The sequence below is a fragment of the Scomber japonicus genome, chromosome 24, assembly GCF_027409825.1.
Source record: "Scomber japonicus isolate fScoJap1 chromosome 24, fScoJap1.pri, whole genome shotgun sequence".
Classification (NCBI taxonomy): domain Eukaryota; kingdom Metazoa; phylum Chordata; class Actinopteri; order Scombriformes; family Scombridae; genus Scomber; species Scomber japonicus.
In genome coordinates, this window is record NC_070601.1 from 8,686,248 (window position 1) to 8,704,970 (window position 18,723).

The 18,723-nt window shown below is 36.8% G+C and overlaps 1 protein-coding gene across 2 annotated transcripts; it reads right to left on the bottom strand.

The window, feature by feature from the left end:
* Positions 1-5,250: 5,250 nt before the first annotated feature.
* Positions 5,251-12,222, bottom strand: pln (phospholamban). 2 transcript variants are annotated; one of them, XM_053314451.1, is made up of 2 exons: positions 12,166-12,222; positions 5,251-6,035 (listed from the first exon to the last, which is right to left on the bottom strand). In XM_053314451.1, the coding sequence occupies exon 2, from the start codon at positions 5,798-5,800 to the stop codon at positions 5,639-5,641; it is 162 nt and encodes a 53-aa protein (XP_053170426.1). In that variant the 5' UTR covers positions 5,801-6,035; positions 12,166-12,222; the 3' UTR covers positions 5,251-5,638. The 2 variants fall into 2 exon arrangements, with proteins under 2 accessions (XP_053170426.1, XP_053170425.1); XM_053314450.1 differs by having other exon boundaries at positions 5,251-6,038; positions 12,166-12,191.
* Positions 12,223-18,723: the final 6,501 nt, after the last annotated feature.

An 18,723-nucleotide genomic window follows, 5' to 3' on the forward strand; every position in this document is an offset into this window, starting at 1 on the left:
AAGTGAAACTGATATCAATCTTCTCATTTGACTGTGGGTAAAGATGAAAATCCAAATGAACTGTTTTGTCAAAGCAAACGGTGAAACACTTCCTTAAACCAGGAGCAGACATATTTGTATCATATGGGAAAGACAGTAAATACTTTAATTAATTGGCTGAACTCTCTCGGATTAAATCAACCCTCCATAAAAAATAACTAAAAGAACAATTTTCATCTGTAGATTTATGAAAGTACACAGAAAGGTCCTAACATCTGTCCCTTATGACATGAATACAACATCTTGTGATTGATGCTTCAGTTACTGTTTACTGGCTGTCATCAGTGCCAATACAATATATTTGATGGTTTACTTGTAAATATTTAACCTTTAATGTAAAAAAAAAAAAAAAAAAAGCCCAGCAAGGAAAATGGACCAATAAATACAGATGACGGTATCCTTTCTGGGATCGAAGCCCCGACGCTGAACCACAGCTGGTTCCTTCCTCATTGCACACTGTGAAGATTAGATTTATTCAACTTTGTTAAATATTGACATTTTAGGTTAGACAGCTGCAACAGACAATGCAAATGTCTTTTATTTCTTTTTCTTTCTTTCTTAATAATAGATTTTCTCTCACAATCACATCCAATTTTACTGCTACTTTTATTTCCCCCCCCCCCTTCTTATTATTTCTACTTGTCTTCTGAAGACATGATGCTGTTATGGACAAAAGATCCGACACGAGCGTGAAACTGTTTTCAAAGCACATCCTGAGGGACTGCCCTTTCCAGTAGTGATATTTAAAGGACCATTCCAATGTTTTGCACATGTGAAATCAATGTAATGCAAAACTTTCTATTGTGTTCTAGAGTTTTTAATGTATTTTCTACCATACAGACAGCAATGGCTAGTTGTGACTTGTGATAGATAAACCATTATTGGGAACAGTATGTCTTTTTTTTATTATTTTAGATTATATTCAACTTAGTTTTGAAAGCAATAAAAGTATGCATGATATTCACTGTGATGGATTTTCAAACTGAGGAGGCTTTAAAGTTTCTGTTAGCTAGCTGTAATGTAAAACATTCATTCTTGACCAAAAGTCATTTAGGAGCTTTCAGTTGTATCACATGATCTTTGTTTGTAGATGCATTTTCCCCAGTTGTCATGGTTATTTGTTCTGAGCACTTCAAGGCACTTTTTATCCATGTTGGCATTCAAAATTTATTTTTTTATCTTGGAAACAAAACAGCAGTTGAGAAATACAAGCTCACTGCAAGGTCCATTTAGTAGCTGTTCTGGCGCATTTTTCATCATCATATCACATGATCTTCTCCAGCTGTTGGAAGTTTAATCATTTGATTACAGCCCGACAACTGGGCAAACTCCATCTGCTAGGGAAGATCATGAGATAGGAGAGAAAGCTGGAAAACAGCTATTAAAAGCACTTTATTGTGAGAGAGTTTCATTAAAGGGATGAATAAACATGTAAAAACACTGATATGGTCCTTTAAGTTGAGTTGTGTTTACTTGTTTGAAATGGCAAAAAAGAAGAATATTTATTTATTTATCTATTTATATTTATTTTTTCCTGTATTTGTTTTTGTCAAAAGGTTTATTGTTGTGTAATTTATGTATTTGCACAGACCTTACTTGTATATTGATTTGATGTATTTGTTTATCTGTCCTACATCTGACCAGAGTGTTGTTTTAAAGGAGAATGTCACTCAATTAAAGAATTGTCTGCCTCTTGTGGCCATTTGCTGAACTGCAGCATTTGCTTAATTGCTTCATCAAACCGGTTGCATCCATGTTTTCAATCTGAAGTTATAAAGTTTTAGTCAGTAATGTTTATAATAGATTTGAAACTGTTTTGGATTGGCCTCAGTAATGGATGCAACCTGTCCATCATTATCTAAGTGGCATAATGTTTAGTTAACTTCATAGATATCACATGTAAGGAAATGTATGTATCCCTTAAGCCCTTGCTTTAGCGTTCTGGCTTGGCAAGAGACCTTCATCATTACAATCATCCTAAAGCAATTAGGCTTGTTAAATTGAGTGATATTTTCCTTCCATGTCTCAGCAGAATGTTGCATTACCATCACATGACATTTGTCCACCGTTACCCCAAGGTTCATGTAAGTCATTTCAAAATGTATAAATGAACAGAGGCTCATGGGAATATCAACTGATGTTTCAAACTGACAGAGGAAATTTATGGATTTTTTTTTTCCAACACTGTCATCAGCTGACCATCAGTGAACCATAGAAACTGCAGCTCATAAAACATTCAATGTCTTTTCAGTTGTTTGATGTTGGGATATACAGACCAGGGCTCAGGTCACTTCACTTTCAACTCAGTTTTTCCCAAAATGGAGAGAAATGTAAAGATAAGTTGGCTGTACCTATCTCTTTTGATAAATAAACTGATAAGCATGCTGCAGCTTGTATTGTGAACTGAGCTGAAAGTGGATTGATGTCACCCTTGTGACTTATCATTTAATGTCTGTCTTGCCATTTTTGAGGTAAATATATAACAATTATAACAATAACAATATTTATTTATATTTATATAATTTCTGTTGTATGTTATGGAACAGTAAAATTATGATTGTGAGATTTTGCCAACTGTTGTCCTCTTTTTAGTGTGTGTGGGTGTGTATGTGTCTGCCATAGGCGACTTTTGGGGACAAATTTCAGATTTAAGAGCAGTTGGAGACAAACCCATGTCCCTAAAAGTGACCGGAGACAACATGCTTGCATACGTGTGAGAGCGAGAGAGGAACATCCTAAACCTCCTGAATGTTGCTGTTCAGACATTGTTAAAGCAGTCACAGTTTAATAAGACATTTGAATGATAGTCATAATCATTATATGATTTGCATTTATACAATTTGGGAATTTAATGTTTTGGGATCCATTAGACATTTATCACAGAGTTGGTGCCAATGTTAAAGACAAGAAGCAAATATAAAGCTTTTTAATTACATTACAAAGCCTCCATACAATACATTTTACATCTAATCTATTTGTAAAAGGTATTACTTATATGTTTTTGTTCATCTAAATGTTTCACCTGTATTAGAAAAATCAGATATAGAAAAGAAGACAAACACTTCCTGGATCCCGTCCTATCAACATCATATATTGGCTGGTTGCTAGGTGAAAATATGTCAGAGCTCTGTGATTGGTTGAAGATTGCAAAGGTAACCAAATAGTCACGGTAAAAAGGGTAAAGGGTTGCTTCAAGCCAAGAAACTGCGGATATTGTTCACAATATTGTTTTTATGACTGACCTAAACTAAGAAATATTTTTAACTGATGAAGAATGGAAGATTTTTGACAGGCTAATGAAGTTCTGAGGAGCGTTTGTGGACGTTGTTGTCTCTTCTCCCATCACGACGCGCAGGTGAGTCAGTTGTCTTAATTGAAGCATTTAATTGGTCTCCTGGTTAATTGTCATAGTTTCATGGTGTGTTTCTTTTTTCTGTTGTTTTTCTTAATTAGTATACTAAAGGTACAAGTCACTGACTATCAGCAGTTTCCCAAAAATGCATAATAAGGGTGTGCAATAACAGAAATGATTCTTCAACATCTACATCCGGAGAAAACAGTTTATTTTTCTTTTATTTGCATCGACATGCAGTGTATTTGGTGTTCCACAGTTTAAAAGTCACGTGGTACAAATTTCCAAACATACATGGGGAGAACAAAACTATTTCTCTCAATAACTCATAATCCAATATTTTTAGTTTTTTTTTTTTTTTTTACAGTGAAGGTATTAAAATGTGCAGCATTGGAGCATTGCATATTTTGATTGGTAAATTGTATTTTCTACAGTTTTGTAATAATAATAATATTAATTATTATTATTGTATATAATAATATTAATTATTATTATTGTGGGCTTGAAATGGCCTTTTCAAAACTTGACTGCAGATTATTTTGTACATCACTGTTCATAAACCAAAAAAATGTTAGTATTAGTCAAAACATACATGGCTTAAACAGATAATGTCATTAAGTGATATCACACCATGCAAAGTAAGCTTTCCTTATACAGTATATGTCAGGCTTGTATCTGTGATGTGTGTTTAAAGCTCTCTATTTGCACTTAATGCTCTTAAACAGATGTATTTTTACCCCTGAACCCCAAAGTAAAGCAAAAACAGTCCATACTTTACATCATTATAAGGCTGAATGTATAACTTCAGAAACACCTACAAGGAAGCTGCCTAAAAGTTAAAGATGCACTTTATAGACCTATAGTACTTAGAATGATTTCCAAGTGTTTATATCAAGTAATATGTTTTTTATAAAAAGCAAGAATAAGTCAAAGGAACACTGAGTGTAACACAAGGTGATTGGCTTCACAGGTTGTCACATGATCAACTATCTTGACAGTAATTAGATAAAAATCTGTCTTATTCTCATAAATTACACCATGTAGATGAAACAGATGGGTCCAATTTGACTTTTCCAATTCCCTGTGCCCTTAAGTAGTTATAAATAGTTGGAAAGTTTGCCCCACTCAGAATTCACATTTCAGCTTTTTATTCTAATGATATCCTCAATGTTACTCAATGTAACACCGATGAGCTTTGGTTACTGTTGCTATGGAGAAGCTTCACTGAATCAGATATGTATTGATTTCTAAATACTTTCTTGTTGCAGCTGTGACCAAAACACTACATCATAGTAACTGAATTAATCCAAAATGTACCCATAAATGTAAGTTTAAGCTGCAGATTGTATTATCAGTTTTCTTAATAGTGTAATTTTTAGCTTCCATCCACAGCAAGCGACAGAAATTTAAGCTGTGATTTGATGTTTCTTGCTAAAATGCACTGTGTGAAATACAAACTCAGGCTTGTATCTTTTTTAGTTTTTTAATTAGAGAACCAGATACTTTCTAACACAATCGTTCATCTTTTGTATCAACTGGACGAGTCTAATATTCATCCAAGCTGTAGAAGTGCTGCAAGTATCTTCAGAGAAAATGAATAGGACTTTGCACTTTACAACTCTTTTGTGCAAAGGCAGAAAAAAGTATGTTTTGGGGCATGTTTGTGTTATGACCTTGCACCTCCCAGTTTATTCACTTTTTTTGCCAAATGTGTGGATTTAGAAGCTATGGTACAAAAGCAGCATTGAAGTTTTAAAAAACCTTATGCCACAGATGCTACATCCATGTTTACTGTCTATGGTTTCTGGCAGTGGCAAACAAAAGAGGAAGTGTATACTAATAGAAATGAAATCTTTTGCTTTCTGCTGCGTGGGGTGGGGACACAGGAAGCAGCGTGGCTCATGGGAAATGGAAGTTAAACAACAGTGACGTGTTTATTTCAGTGTTGTACACATTGCACCTATCATTGCTAAAGCAGCGGACATTGTCCTACAGTATGTCTTGAATAGAGGAAGCCAGTGTCATTTGTAAATCACCTTAAATTATTGTAAAGTAAGCAGGGTGTTGATCTGAATGAGCAGCTGGCAGACATACACACATACATACATACATATACATACATACATACATACATACAGTATATCAGTGAAGTTTAAACTGTTGAAGATGGGTCACTTTCGATCATTCCCTTGGGAAAGAGGGTGGCAGGGGAGCTTCGTCCAAAGTACAGCCGAGTCTCTGCTGTTCTCAGCTGCTCAGCAGGACGATGATGTAAATGAGCAGCAGGCAGATGAGGATGAGGGTGAAGTTGACGAAGAGCTCCTGCAGGTTCCTCTTGGCTTGAGGATTCACCTCGATCTGAGACGCCCGGCGGATGGCCGACTTGGTCATGTGCTGAACGCGCTCCATGGTGGCAGTGGAGTGGTGAGATTTGGTTCGGTTTGGTTAGGAGAGGAGACAGTTCAGGCAGGCTGCTGGGCCTGTTTGGACTGAGTAGAGCTGGACTGAGCTGCTCAGGCAGATTTGAGGATGTGAAATCTGGGATTCAAACTGCAGCTAGATGTGTGGAAATGAGCTCAGGTCAGGTGTTTGAGGCAGCCTGGCCTGGAGTGGACTGCTTCTCTTCTCTTTTCTTCAATTCCCTCTGCTGGTGATAAAGAGAGAGAGAGAAAAACAAGGGCAATAAGAAAAAGTTGTTAAAAAAATAGTCTGCAGTGTTTCACACATGAGCACCCTCCTCTGAGTAATGTCTCTTGGTTGTGATCTTGTGACTCTCCTGTATCAATTACATGGTGTGATGATAAGAAAGCTGCTCAGAGGCGCCAGCTGAGGTCTGATGACATGTTAAGCCAGACTGTAGTAGAAGTGGCAACAACACAAATGTCAAGATAACAACGTGAATGAGAAAATGCATGCAGACAGAAAAACTGAATTATGAGAAGATGTTTTGAAGTGCCAGCAAATCTAGAAAATGACATCAAATAAAGCAAGCCTAATTTAGAGTATAGTTGAACACTACTATAACTAAGAGGTGATTATTGACTTTAAAAGGAACTGTAACAATAACATTGAAACAAGACATGAAGTGAATGAAACTGAATGTTTTACTGAATGTCAGATTAAAAAACTAGCTGGTAAAAAAAACAAAAAAAACAAAACGTGATCAGAAATACTAAATAAGCTTCACAATTTGGCTGCAGGCTCTGTCCTCCACACTAAATCCTATTTGTCATCTGTTCTGGGACTTTCCTGAGATCAGAGTCACTGTGACAAGGTGACTCTCACAAACGGTCGACATCTTACCACTTGTACACGAGCTCTGCCAAGTTCTTTGCTATTTTTAACAAGATTAAATGCTAGTGACCCCTGCTGGCCTCAGCGTTCATAACACACTTCAAAACAAAAGGAGTGAACAATGGACAGTTTTGGATTCCTAAAGGCTGATGTTAGGGTGGTAATCCAGGCATTAGATATCCTGTGTGCAAAGCTGGCATGTCGTCCCGAGGGTTGGGCTAAAGCAAAGTGTCTTTTAAAGGTGCTTATGATCTTAAAATTGCACTCTCTATCTATGTATCTTTATTTTTTCTTTGTTGCTTTTCTGCAGGGTGGGATCAGTACAGATAACAGGAGTCATTTTGGCTTTTGATGCCTTTTGCAGACTTTTCAACACGTCTATATTTATCATTTTACTTTTGTTACTTCCACCCTTAATCTGTCTCTGAGTCACCCATTATCACTTGACATTTTAACACCTTTACACACTCACACACACTCACACACAGGCACTTTCTCATGACTCTGCTCTTAGACCTCTGACTTCTGACCTTACTGAAGTGCCTGCTCTGATAGGAGATGGGTTTGTTTTGTTTTTTTTTTGCGGGGGGGGGGGGGGGGGGGCTTTGATTTCCAAGCCCTTGAAACCTGCAAAACCCCTACAGTATGCATGTATACACTAAAATATAATGTAGTTTCAAGTAGTGTCTCACCTTAAATGACCTGTATTTAGAGACTTGGTTGTGTTTGGATTTGAAAAATAGCTTCAGCAAAGACACCCAGAATAAACCAGACAAACAGAGTCCCATTTAAGGACTGTCTGCTCTGAATAAAAGTGTCTTCTGTTGGCTTTACAAAATACAATACTGCGACATGATAAAATTAGTCTGCCACAGACTAGCAAATTAGATTTGTGGTGCCAACCATATGTTTGGCACCTTCAGCTTCATTTAGGTTTAACTGTTCACAATCATCTTTGAAAGTTACCAGAAGCAAAACCAAACAACAAAGTTGAGGAAACGCAACAAAAACGTAACTATGTGTAATATGAAATGTGTTGCTCGTAGAGACCACACTATACTGTTCTCTTCAGCTCTACGACACATTATCTATTAGCACATTGTTTTGGTTTCACAGCAGGTTTCTGTCAACAGCAGGCAGTTATTTTCAACGCGTAAAAGCTCCGATCAGTAGTCAACTGTTAGATATGAAGTTCATATCATTGTTGTGTTTTCAGTTTGTTCCACAGACGCTCCAAAATATCAATTAATATTTTAATAATTAATATTAAATTCTGAAGTAAGTAATTTTTAAAATCTAGTCTTGTGAAGTCAGATATTTTCTTGGATCCTTCTTTTAGTGTCCATTAGAGGAACTGCAACTGAAGGCAGTGACTTCAATTCCTCTGAGAGCTTTCAGAGCAGCTCAAAACAGACCTAAAACAATAAATATGCAAAATCCTTGGCACACTGTGAGGCCCCTTGGGCGCTCTGGGTCCCTGAATCATTCAACAAACAAGTTTGTTCTTCCATTCAGTAAGCGACATCAGCTTTCTGTCCTGGCGGTAGTTTGACCTTAGGGTTAAATTGGGATCATCTTGTGTGTGGGCCTCTACAGTTAAGCTCAACACTGTGTGACTGACATCAAGTGAGTGACTGGTGCTCCACGTTATCCTCCACTAATGTGCACAAAGCAGGGTCCACATGATTGTGAGTGCTGACTGTCAAACATATGATGCTGGAAGAGAGACAGCTGTTCATTTTTGTGACCAGTGTGCAAGTAATCCTTATTTCCACATTAGGGAAATGAGTGAAAAATGAAATGTTGACAGTAAATACACCTGAGTTTAGTTCTGTCTAATGACATTGAGGAGTTTGTGAGTCTATGACACACATAGCACACATATTTCTTGACAAATTTAGGCCCTGCTTCTAAAATTTCATTTTCAACAAGCTATTAAAGTTCATTTCATCTGGCTCCAACACAGCTGGTGCTGTCAGCGATGTGCGGTGATTGGTTAAACAATGTTATGTAATTAACATAAAAGCATGCAACTGGACAACAACTGCAGGAGTCAGAGAGGCTGGTGAGAGGCTGCAATCTCACTATGTCAGATGAAAGACATTGTCCCTGTTGGCATGTTAGTTAACCACTCCAACTTTATTTAGGTTAAAACTGAGGTTATACAGCCATGTGACCATGTGACCATGTGACCATAGAAAAGGCTCAGCTATAGCTACATGTACAATATTGTGGGGCTGCAACTAAAGATGAAAGTCTTGATGAATTATTTGGTCATTTTAAAATGTCAGATAATGGTGAAAAACAACCATTATGGATTCCCAACAAACATTTGGTTTACTTTCACAGATCATTCAGAAAAGCATGAAATCGTCGTGGACATTTTTGCTTTCACTATGACTAAAATGAATATTTGATTATCAAAATAGTTGCAGATAAATTTTCTGTTGATCATGTGATCAACTGATTGTTGCAGCTCTGCAGTATGACATTTAGCCATTGTGAGTGTGTAGTAAAATGCACTACCATGAATGACCACTAGTTGGAGTAAATCTGTTTTTAACCCTCACATACTGTTCAGGGTCAAATTCAACCAATCTTTAAATTTGAGAGCTGTAAAAACACCCTGCACAACTTCATTCTAGGGGGACTTTTCCTAATGTGACCCTGAATATACAAAAATGGAAACACATTGCATCTTTTTTTTTGTGCAGCTGATACACATTTTTGTGGAGGCAAATTTGACGTTTTTGTTTTTTTTAACTCAAAAATCACCATTCAAAAATGTTGTATTCTTCATAATCTATCAAATGTTCTCCTGGGCCATAATAAAATGGTTGTGAATGTTTTCCCTCCATAAATCAACAGAATTAACTCTTCATTAAGGATTAATCAAATATTTATTAATTAACTGATGTTGAATTTATGAATGAAATCACAATATGAACGGTACGTAAGGGTTAAAGCTGCTTCTGTGGCTTAAAGCTTCTTCTTTTCTTGTTCTGTGTTTGGTCACTTGGGGGAAGAGGAACTCCACAACAATGACATATTTTCTCTTTACAATATATGACTATCCTACTTTTAGTTAATAAGAAAACAGAAGAGATTGGTTGTAGTTGTAACTTCATAAGTATTAACAGTTTTTTTTAAAGTATTTAGCATTTTGCACTCCTTGTTTGTTACTGTGTGACACACTTGTAAACATGGGTGTAAATCATGTGTTTCAATGGTTGTTACTGTTGAAGAATGGTTAACTCCTCTTTTGAAATTACAGTGTTATACTTTATTTAGAACACAATCAGATATTGTTAGTCGTTGTAGCCGAGAGCTAAATCTCTCCAGTGTGACCAACACTCTGGATGTGATGTATCTTGTTCTCTGAACACGGTGGATTGGGTGGACTCAGAGATCTGGAGCCAGGAAAGGTTGGATATGAAGGTTACTTGGAACAAAAGTGTTTTTTAGTTTTATCTCCAAAGTAAAAAGAACATAACAAAACAGCATTACATTTGCAGCACTGTGTGTGTGCGTGTGTGTGTATGTGTATGTGTGTGTGTGTGTGTGTTATGGAGCCTTTTGGATGCCAGTCATTCCACGAGTGTGAGTTTTATCAGTGTTTGTCAGCACCACTCGCTGTTGTCTAGAGCTGCAGATGAAGCCACACACACAGACAGACAGACAGACACACACACACACACACACACACACACACACACAGACGTACAGGTACACATGAACACACACATTCCCATGTGAATTCACACGTTTTAACCACTTAGTATTCAACTTATTTGTTATTATGGAAAATGAAACTCATTGGTTACTGACACTGAAGAAGACAAATACATTTTTTATAAGTAAATGTCTACGGCATATCTTGACACATCCTCTTAGAAATGATTGGGAAACAAAGTATGACAGCTGTTGAGAAGTAAAATGTAGGTTACACAGAAGACATGGGTTTTCTGATATTGACCTATTATTCTAAGTGGGGCATGGTCAGTGTCACCCACCCACTGGTATCAGCTGTTGGGTGCCAGTACTTTTAATTAATTATACATCAAATATCTCAAAGCTTTCATTCCAAACTAAAAACCTATAGACGTACATCATTTGCTTGCTATAGAAACAGTATGAGAGCAGTCCAAAATCATTTCTACGGTTAAAAACATTCTCAGTGAATGTTGGTTGTCATATTTATGGTACAATCATGTTGATATCAATCCAGAATACCATACATTTCATTATATAACATAACCTTCAGTGCCATAACTAGAGGTTGTTTATGATACATAGAAATAGTCTGTCTAATGTAGCTGTGGTAGTCATAATCTGCCAGTTTGAAAGAAGAGATATTTATGTGACTACTGTTTTTTCCAAGACTGGAGATCAAGGTGATGCCTATCCTTATATAATAGTTTGTGCTTACTTTGATGATGGTCCAAACAGATTTATTAGTCTTAACATTGTTCAAGTAAACTACACCAAGAACATAAAAGAGGGGAAACAATCCCGTTGAGTTTGTTAAAATGATAATGACTACTTAAAAGTAGGTGTTAAATATGTTCCAGATGTTGCTTGTTTGCTCATTTGTATATTGTATTTTTTTACATATATATTTATCTTTTACACATACATTACTCCTTATTATATTGTAATCACATTCATGTCCATAATGTTTTGGTTTGATTTGATTTTTTTATTATATGTAGCTATGTGGATATTCCTCTTTGAAAGGTCATCTAAAAGGTCAGGGTTGAAGAACTTTTTAAAACGCATTTAGATCACCACAGGACACTAAAGCTCAAACATTTAACCCATTTTCTTAACTTTAGCTTTCCATACAACCAATATAATCAACTCTATAAAACATCATATCTATCATATCAGACATGCAAGACACAAAACTAAAGGTCAATATCAGCAAACTCATTATTATAAACTGAAATGATGACGTCAGTATTTAGACTGAGTCATTTCGGCTCCTCTGTGTACGGAAATAAAAGCATGCGCTTTAGGATGGGAATGTAAGAAGTAGGGATGTTTATTTCTCTGGGAGATTCAGTCCAGTTTCCATTCCCCCCCTCCTGCTCCTCTGTTCAGAGCTGTGTTTACTGTATGTGAACAACAACTTTTTTTTATATAAGAGGCAGTAATACACACAGAGCTTCTCTGTATCCTAACATAAAATAACATAAAATGAAGCCTTCTCTTATTCTCACCGGGCTGTTGCAGAGTCCCCAACTAACTTCCTTATTAGTTCAATAACTGAGTAACTGCAGTAAAACCTCATGAAGCCTTTAGGGGCTCAAAAAGAAATCTGCGTCATTGAATCCAATAGTAATAATAATGCTTAATGTATTGTAATGGCTCTACTAGATTTATGATTCATACTAAGGAATATTGTCCCATCGTCCATAGTATTACAGTTAAATGAAAATGTTAAAAAAAAAACAGCTGTAGAGGATGCTGGTTCTTACCTTGTAGATGAGAACAGAGCTGGTTGGGGTTTGAGAGAGAAATGTTAGATATGCAACGCTCTGCAAGGCTGTTAACATAATGTGAGAGAGAGAGGGGGAGAGGGAGAGGGAGAGAGAGAGGCAGGACATCCCAGAAAAGATTTTAAGAGAGTGTGGATACCAAGGTCGCACCAGCTCTGGTGAATTATACATTCAGCAACCCACATCTAACAGGCTATAGTTCAGGATTTTAGATTGAAAGTGTTTCAAAGTTTTTGGAAATGGTTCCCATAATAAATCTGAAAGCACTTGAAATTATGTATACAGGTTAAATTGAAGACAATTAACATTTACACAATAATGTTCACAATAATATTACCTGTTACATGTCTGTATTATTACGTTTTTTTTTAAGAGTTTTAGCCTAGTGGCCAAAATTAGAATTGCATTTTATATGACCTAAAAACGTCATGTCATACACAACTACAGAGAGCCTAAATGAAACCAAAACCTCCAGAATCTGCTTTAAAAGTAAAAATAACACAATTTAAGATCAGTTTGACATTTTTTAGATAGCAGAGATTAAAGCTAAACGTTGGAAAGAAGCTTTGGTCAGTATCATAGATAATGGAGAAACTAAAAGTTATGATAACATATTACATGTGCTGCCATGCTGGTAAAACTTCATGGCAGTTTTCACATTTTCAAATAAAGCATTAACTCTTGTAGGTGACACTAATTTCTCTCATATTATGGAAACCAACCCAATTCTTTTCAATTTTGTAAGAGACCAATGCAGGAAACTCTTAATGTGAGCATTGGAAATTGAAAGATTTTTTTATGCATTTCCAAGTCAAATTTGTCTCAGGGGATTTTACAGTCTACAGCAATACAACATCCATCTATCCTTGGCGAACGTCTTTGGTAAACATCCTCAATGGAACAGATAGGTCACGATGTTTGGATGGATACATCAATGAAGTGTCACCTGGGAACAGACAACACATCACCGCCTTTTGGCCAACAATAAAACATCAAGGCTGGACCGCTCTATTGTCATCATTATCCAACAGGCAGATAGACACTTGGCAAAAGTGTTGTGCCTGTGAACAGCTGGTCGCACCTCTAAATATAATGTTTGGCCGTGACCACAACAATGAGGCCTCTGGGAATTGATCATTTCTAAGTTTGTCTGATCGTCGTATCACTGTAACTGACACTATTTCACCCATCTATCCAAAAATAGTTTATTTTTTCTTTTGCTGATGTTGGAGAATAAATAATTGATTTTCTGAATGACTAACTGTCACATCTATGAATTTTAAGGTCTTTCAATTTCAGATTCAAACATGTACAAGACATTAAATATCTGAAATATGATTTTACGTCATATACCTACTGACACGCTATGAATATTGGTTATGACAACATGTTTTGGAGCTAAACAAGTTCTGTGGTTTTGGCAAAGTGTGTGTATGTGTTTGCATGTGTGTGAAATCCTGGACAGCATCTTCCACTTGGGAGAAATCAAAAGAGACAACGACTTCAAAAAAAAATCCGGAAAAAGTAAAAATAACCCCCGTGTAGTGGCCCAGAAAGCTCTGCATCTGCCTTATAAGGAGAATGTGCATGTAAACAGGGTGTCAGTCAGAGACTCATGTACTGGGCAGTCCACTTTGTTGTTATTGCTGTGGAAACACATCTCAGACAGTCTTTGAGTACATGGACAAGCAAGTATTTCTATCATCGTATTCTATGACAACTGTATTCCTCCAAAGATAAGATGAAAGTTTGATCCTCCCTTTGGGGAAGCTGGGCTGCTCCAGCAGGAGGTAAACATGTATTGAAGAAGACAAACTCTTCCACTGTTCCAACATGTGCAGTGTGACTTAAAAGTAATAAAAATGGGCTGTTAGAAGGTGTGGAGAATAAGCTGTCAAAGACGCAGAGACAAAGGAAGATTTAGGTCAGTGTACAATAATAAAACATGCCAAAGAGATAGAAAGCAAGATCAGTGACAAATCCTGATTCTTTATTTATGACATTTTAGTTTCTAAAAGTTGCTCTTTGAAGGCACAATACTGGCACAGAAAGTAGAGTTTTATCACTAAAATTAGGTTTTGTCCCAGTAGTTGTAAAATGGTCTTTTCAAAAACAGTAGTTGATGCAATGATATAAAAGATGCAGCACAGTATCAAAAAACATGTAATGGTGGGAAAAAAAGACAGTTTCAAAGGTCATGGTTTTCCAAAGGGATGAAGGTTTTAGTAAAGGTTTCTTTGTTTGCTTTTTTAAGAGGTAAAATCCTTCTCCACATGTGACTCTGAAAGCTTTTCTTCCTTGGTAGCTTTAAGAAGTCAGAACTGTGAGATGTTAAATGACACAACTACTGGTCTTTGTTGTATGTTTTTACATATATAGGTGACCTGTTACGTGGTTGTAACATTTCAGTACCACAATGAGGCCTATAGAATAACTATAATAAAATACCCAACAATAGTCTGAGATACAATTCAATCAATAATAATATTAATAAGACATATAAGAGTTGTTTTTCTGTTTTTGTGTGGAAAAAGACATGTTGTTAGAAGTGAAGATGTCTCTGCTTCTACAAGCTTCAGGTGTTTAAGGATGGGGATAGGGGAAATTAATTAGCAATTGTCCCTCCCTCATTATCACCAGCCCTTAGGGAGCTGTTGAGCAAGCCAACAAATCAGTGTGGCTGTACTGTGTAGCCTCCAGCAGAGAAAGTATCAGTATTACTTTAGATGAAACTTCCCAGGAAGGTTAAAAAAAATCTGTTGGCAATGTCCTGCTATGTAGTCTTTTTCAGCTGCTGTTAAATATATCTGTGGGACTACAATTGTCTCAGTGATCAGATTTAATAACATCTTCTTCCTCATCTGCACAAACACTGCTTTTATTTCCAGCAGAATAATAATAATAATAATAATAATAATAATAATAATAATAATGATAGAAACTGCGCCACCAAAACATACTTTTCTCTGTTTTTTTTGTCTCAGGAGTAGTTGAGCTCTGCAGCCTTACATGGTGAAATGCCAGACTGCTCTGACCTAAAACCAGAAAGAGAGGAAGATGCAGAGCGAGAGAGAAACAACTTGACTAATACAGAAAACCGCAGCAGGCCAGAGAAAACAGACGGTCGGAGATGAGAGCGAGGTAAGAACAGAAAACCTACACATGAAAAGCAAAACTTGTGACTTTCACATATGACATTTTTGACTTCTCCCGACCACATTCCCATGAAACAAACCCCCAGAGGATTACTCACTTGCACCAAAGAAACCATTTAATCTACTGAACACATTGCTGTCATATTTACTGAAGACACTCACTCATGCTCTCAAGAGGATGAACACTGTCCATTTTGAACTCTCCTTCAGATTTCCCCCTAGTGTTATCCTCGTGCCAAAAGCATGCAAACTAATGCTCCCAAGGGACATTTTTTCACGACCCCAAAATGAACTTTTTTCTAGGGAGTGATGAATACACTTGCTACTTTTAGCCTTTGTCAACACTTGTGGTCTTGTTTTTGAATATGCAGTCAGGTGTGCAAGATTACAATGTATCAGTCTCATCACATCATTAGCAAATTTAGGACACTTTATATTTGTTTCACTTTATATTTTAGACCAGAAAGTCATGTGAATTCAGGTTTGGTTGATGATTCGTGATTATTTCAGGCACGGAAGGTGGGGTACTTACGAAGTGTTATAAAGTCAGCTTACAAATTGCACTTATTGCCATTATTGTGGCCATTATTCTGTCACTATTTTTCACAGATGTTTCTAGGTAGCTAGAAAGCTATGCAGTAAAATGTCTTCAACATGCTTAATCCCACCTACAAATCTCCAAATGGTCAGTTGTTTCTACACACATCAGTAATGTAGATGACGGTTTAGAGGGGAACAAACCACTGTAGAAGTCAGTTTAACTTTATTCATATAGCACCTTTCAAAACCAGAGTTGCAACATGTACAATACAAACAACTGAACATTTTAAAAATAGAAAGTTCAAAAGAGGAAATTACAATATAAAAACAATGGAACTGTACAGAGAGCAAACAGAAGTCAACAGCAATGGGAGGAAGATTTTGAAGAGGAACCATAGAGCTTGTCAGTCCTGCTGCTTTTTTCTGCTCTGATGTCAATATTACCAAAATGATAAAGCAATATAGTAAGTTTAGTTCTCAAGGGAGGAAAGTTTAGCATTGGTTGGGGATGACACAGTCACCCCAGTGGATATACTTTATAATCCTCAAAGTACAAACAAAGGACGTTGGCAAGTATCCAAACAATACCTACTTGTGTCATAGCTGTTTGTCTACACATGTTATGAACAGCAACTAGCTCTTGCTACTGATATACAGCCTGCATTTCAAACTGCACACAGATGTTTGGTGGGACATGGGCAGGAGTTTAAATTCATGACAAGCGGAACTTCACAAGAAAATAGAATTTGAGCTGGAATCTTGTAAGGGAGTAAATGTTCAGAAAACTCTACATTATGAATGTATTAGTAAAAATGAATCAGGAATGTTTGACAGTACATATCAGTAGTTACTAGACAGAAGGAAGTGCTGAGAGTGTTCTCCTCCTTCTTTTTCATCCTATACATAAACTAAGATTGTGTATTAATTGATTATATTACAACTGACACCAGTGTTCATTCGTTCATGGCTGTGTTGATATAATTCTCTTAATGATGTACACTGCATGTAACACATGGGAAAGAGAAAGATGGATAGAGGATGAGAGAGAGGGAGAGAAAGGGCATTTTATTGGTGAAAAAGGATGGAGGGAGGGTTTACCCCATCAGCTGTGTTTACTCTGGAAGACTTACTGCTGCTGCTGGCAGCTTCACACACATTCTCTCCCCTCTGTTTCTCTCTCACTCTGTTCTCCAGATATAGCCAGCTATGTGGAGAAGCCTACGACTAGCTTGTCTCCAGAGGCCTCTGTCCAAGAGCAGGATTTGTCCGATATGGGCTTTTGAAGCCACAACCAAGTCTTTTGAAACCCACTCTAATTATATTAAAGTATTTCTGAAAAGAATTTCACAAAGATTTGATTTAGAAAAATTAGATTTAGAAACTCAGGAAGGTTAAAGATTCCCTTAGAAAGCAGTGGACATGATTTATTGTACAATGTAGAGCCTTAACGGTAGTGGGGCTGAATGCTCTGTTTTTTGCTCTGTTAAAACAAATAATTAATATATCTCTGAGCAGAGTGACAAATATCCCCTGATGTGTGTGACACAGCGACAGCTGCAGCAGTATGCACACTAACACACTGAACCTAATGTAATTACAGGAGTACTGCAATTGAAACTCAGATCACATACACTTTAATCTGGTTATCTAATTTTAATGAGTAATTTGGATGTCGGCAATTGAGACATGGAGAATTAATCATTGTAAATCAGCCTGAGGTGTGTGTGTGTGTGTGTGTGTGTGTGTGTGTGTGTGTGTGTGTGAGTGTGTGTGTGTGTGTGTGTGTGTGTGTGTGTGTGTGTGTGTGTTTGTGTGTTTGTGTGTGTGTGTGTGTGTGTGTGTGTGTGTGTGTGTCACATCATGCTGTCAGTTTAACATTTTTTGAGACACTTTCTTTATTTGTATCCAGTTGATTACTCACATTTCAGTAGAGTCCAGGTTGTTCCACAGCAGCAGCAGAAATATAACCTGAGTGATGTGAAGGAAGTGACTGACAGAGTTTACAGCCTGTAGGGGAGCAGACACATGTCACTCTGACTGATCTACATCTTACACACACACAGAGAGATGGGTTGATGCTTCAAAGGCTTTTTGGTTTGAGTAGAGGCTTTGTGTGCAGCTATAATGACTCAACTAACCCTCTAATGTATTACTGTATATATAAGGAATCTCAGAGGGCTGTTTCATAGTTGCTTCTTCTATGAATTACATCCTATTAGCATTTATTTGCTTAATTTTATTCTCAATTTTAGCATTTTTGTTTTCATAAAGATAAATTATCCTGTGAGAAAGCTTTGTTTTTATTAGGTCAAGATAAAATCCTAAAGCGCTGACCATATTATTCATCCTTAAAGCGAGAATATTTAACATGTTTCGTCCGCTTACAAATAAAAAGCTAAATTCATAAGCAGCAAAACACCCTTATAGAGCCTTTAGCAGTGTATGGTGGCTAATGTTAACTAAAGTAAACAAACCTGAGGTGGATATTGCTGTACAACTAACTTTATAGAGTCACTTAAATGTCTCTTCACTTATGCTACACTGTTAAACTGCATTTCGATGCTCATCATTAGCCTGCAATTGCCCCTATATTTCTTCACATTACAGCCAGCAGGCCAATGAATATGGCTTCTTGGGCATTTTTACATTACCAGGAAAATTTGGATCACATTAACCACTTTCTACTGTGAATAGGCTTCCATGTGCTTGTGTCCATGCTTGCTCATCAAAACATTTAACCACTGTGCCACTGGCGGTCAAAATCTCCACAGGGTGCCTTTTTATATCCTGCACACCTGGTGTTCTGCTGCTGAAAGCATTGATCGGATATTGATTTAACATT

Bases quoted from the DNA above. Each gene is read 5' to 3' on its own strand.
- pln (XM_053314451.1), bottom strand. From the start codon at position 5,800: ATGGAGCGCGTTCAGCACATGACCAAGTCGGCCATCCGCCGGGCGTCT.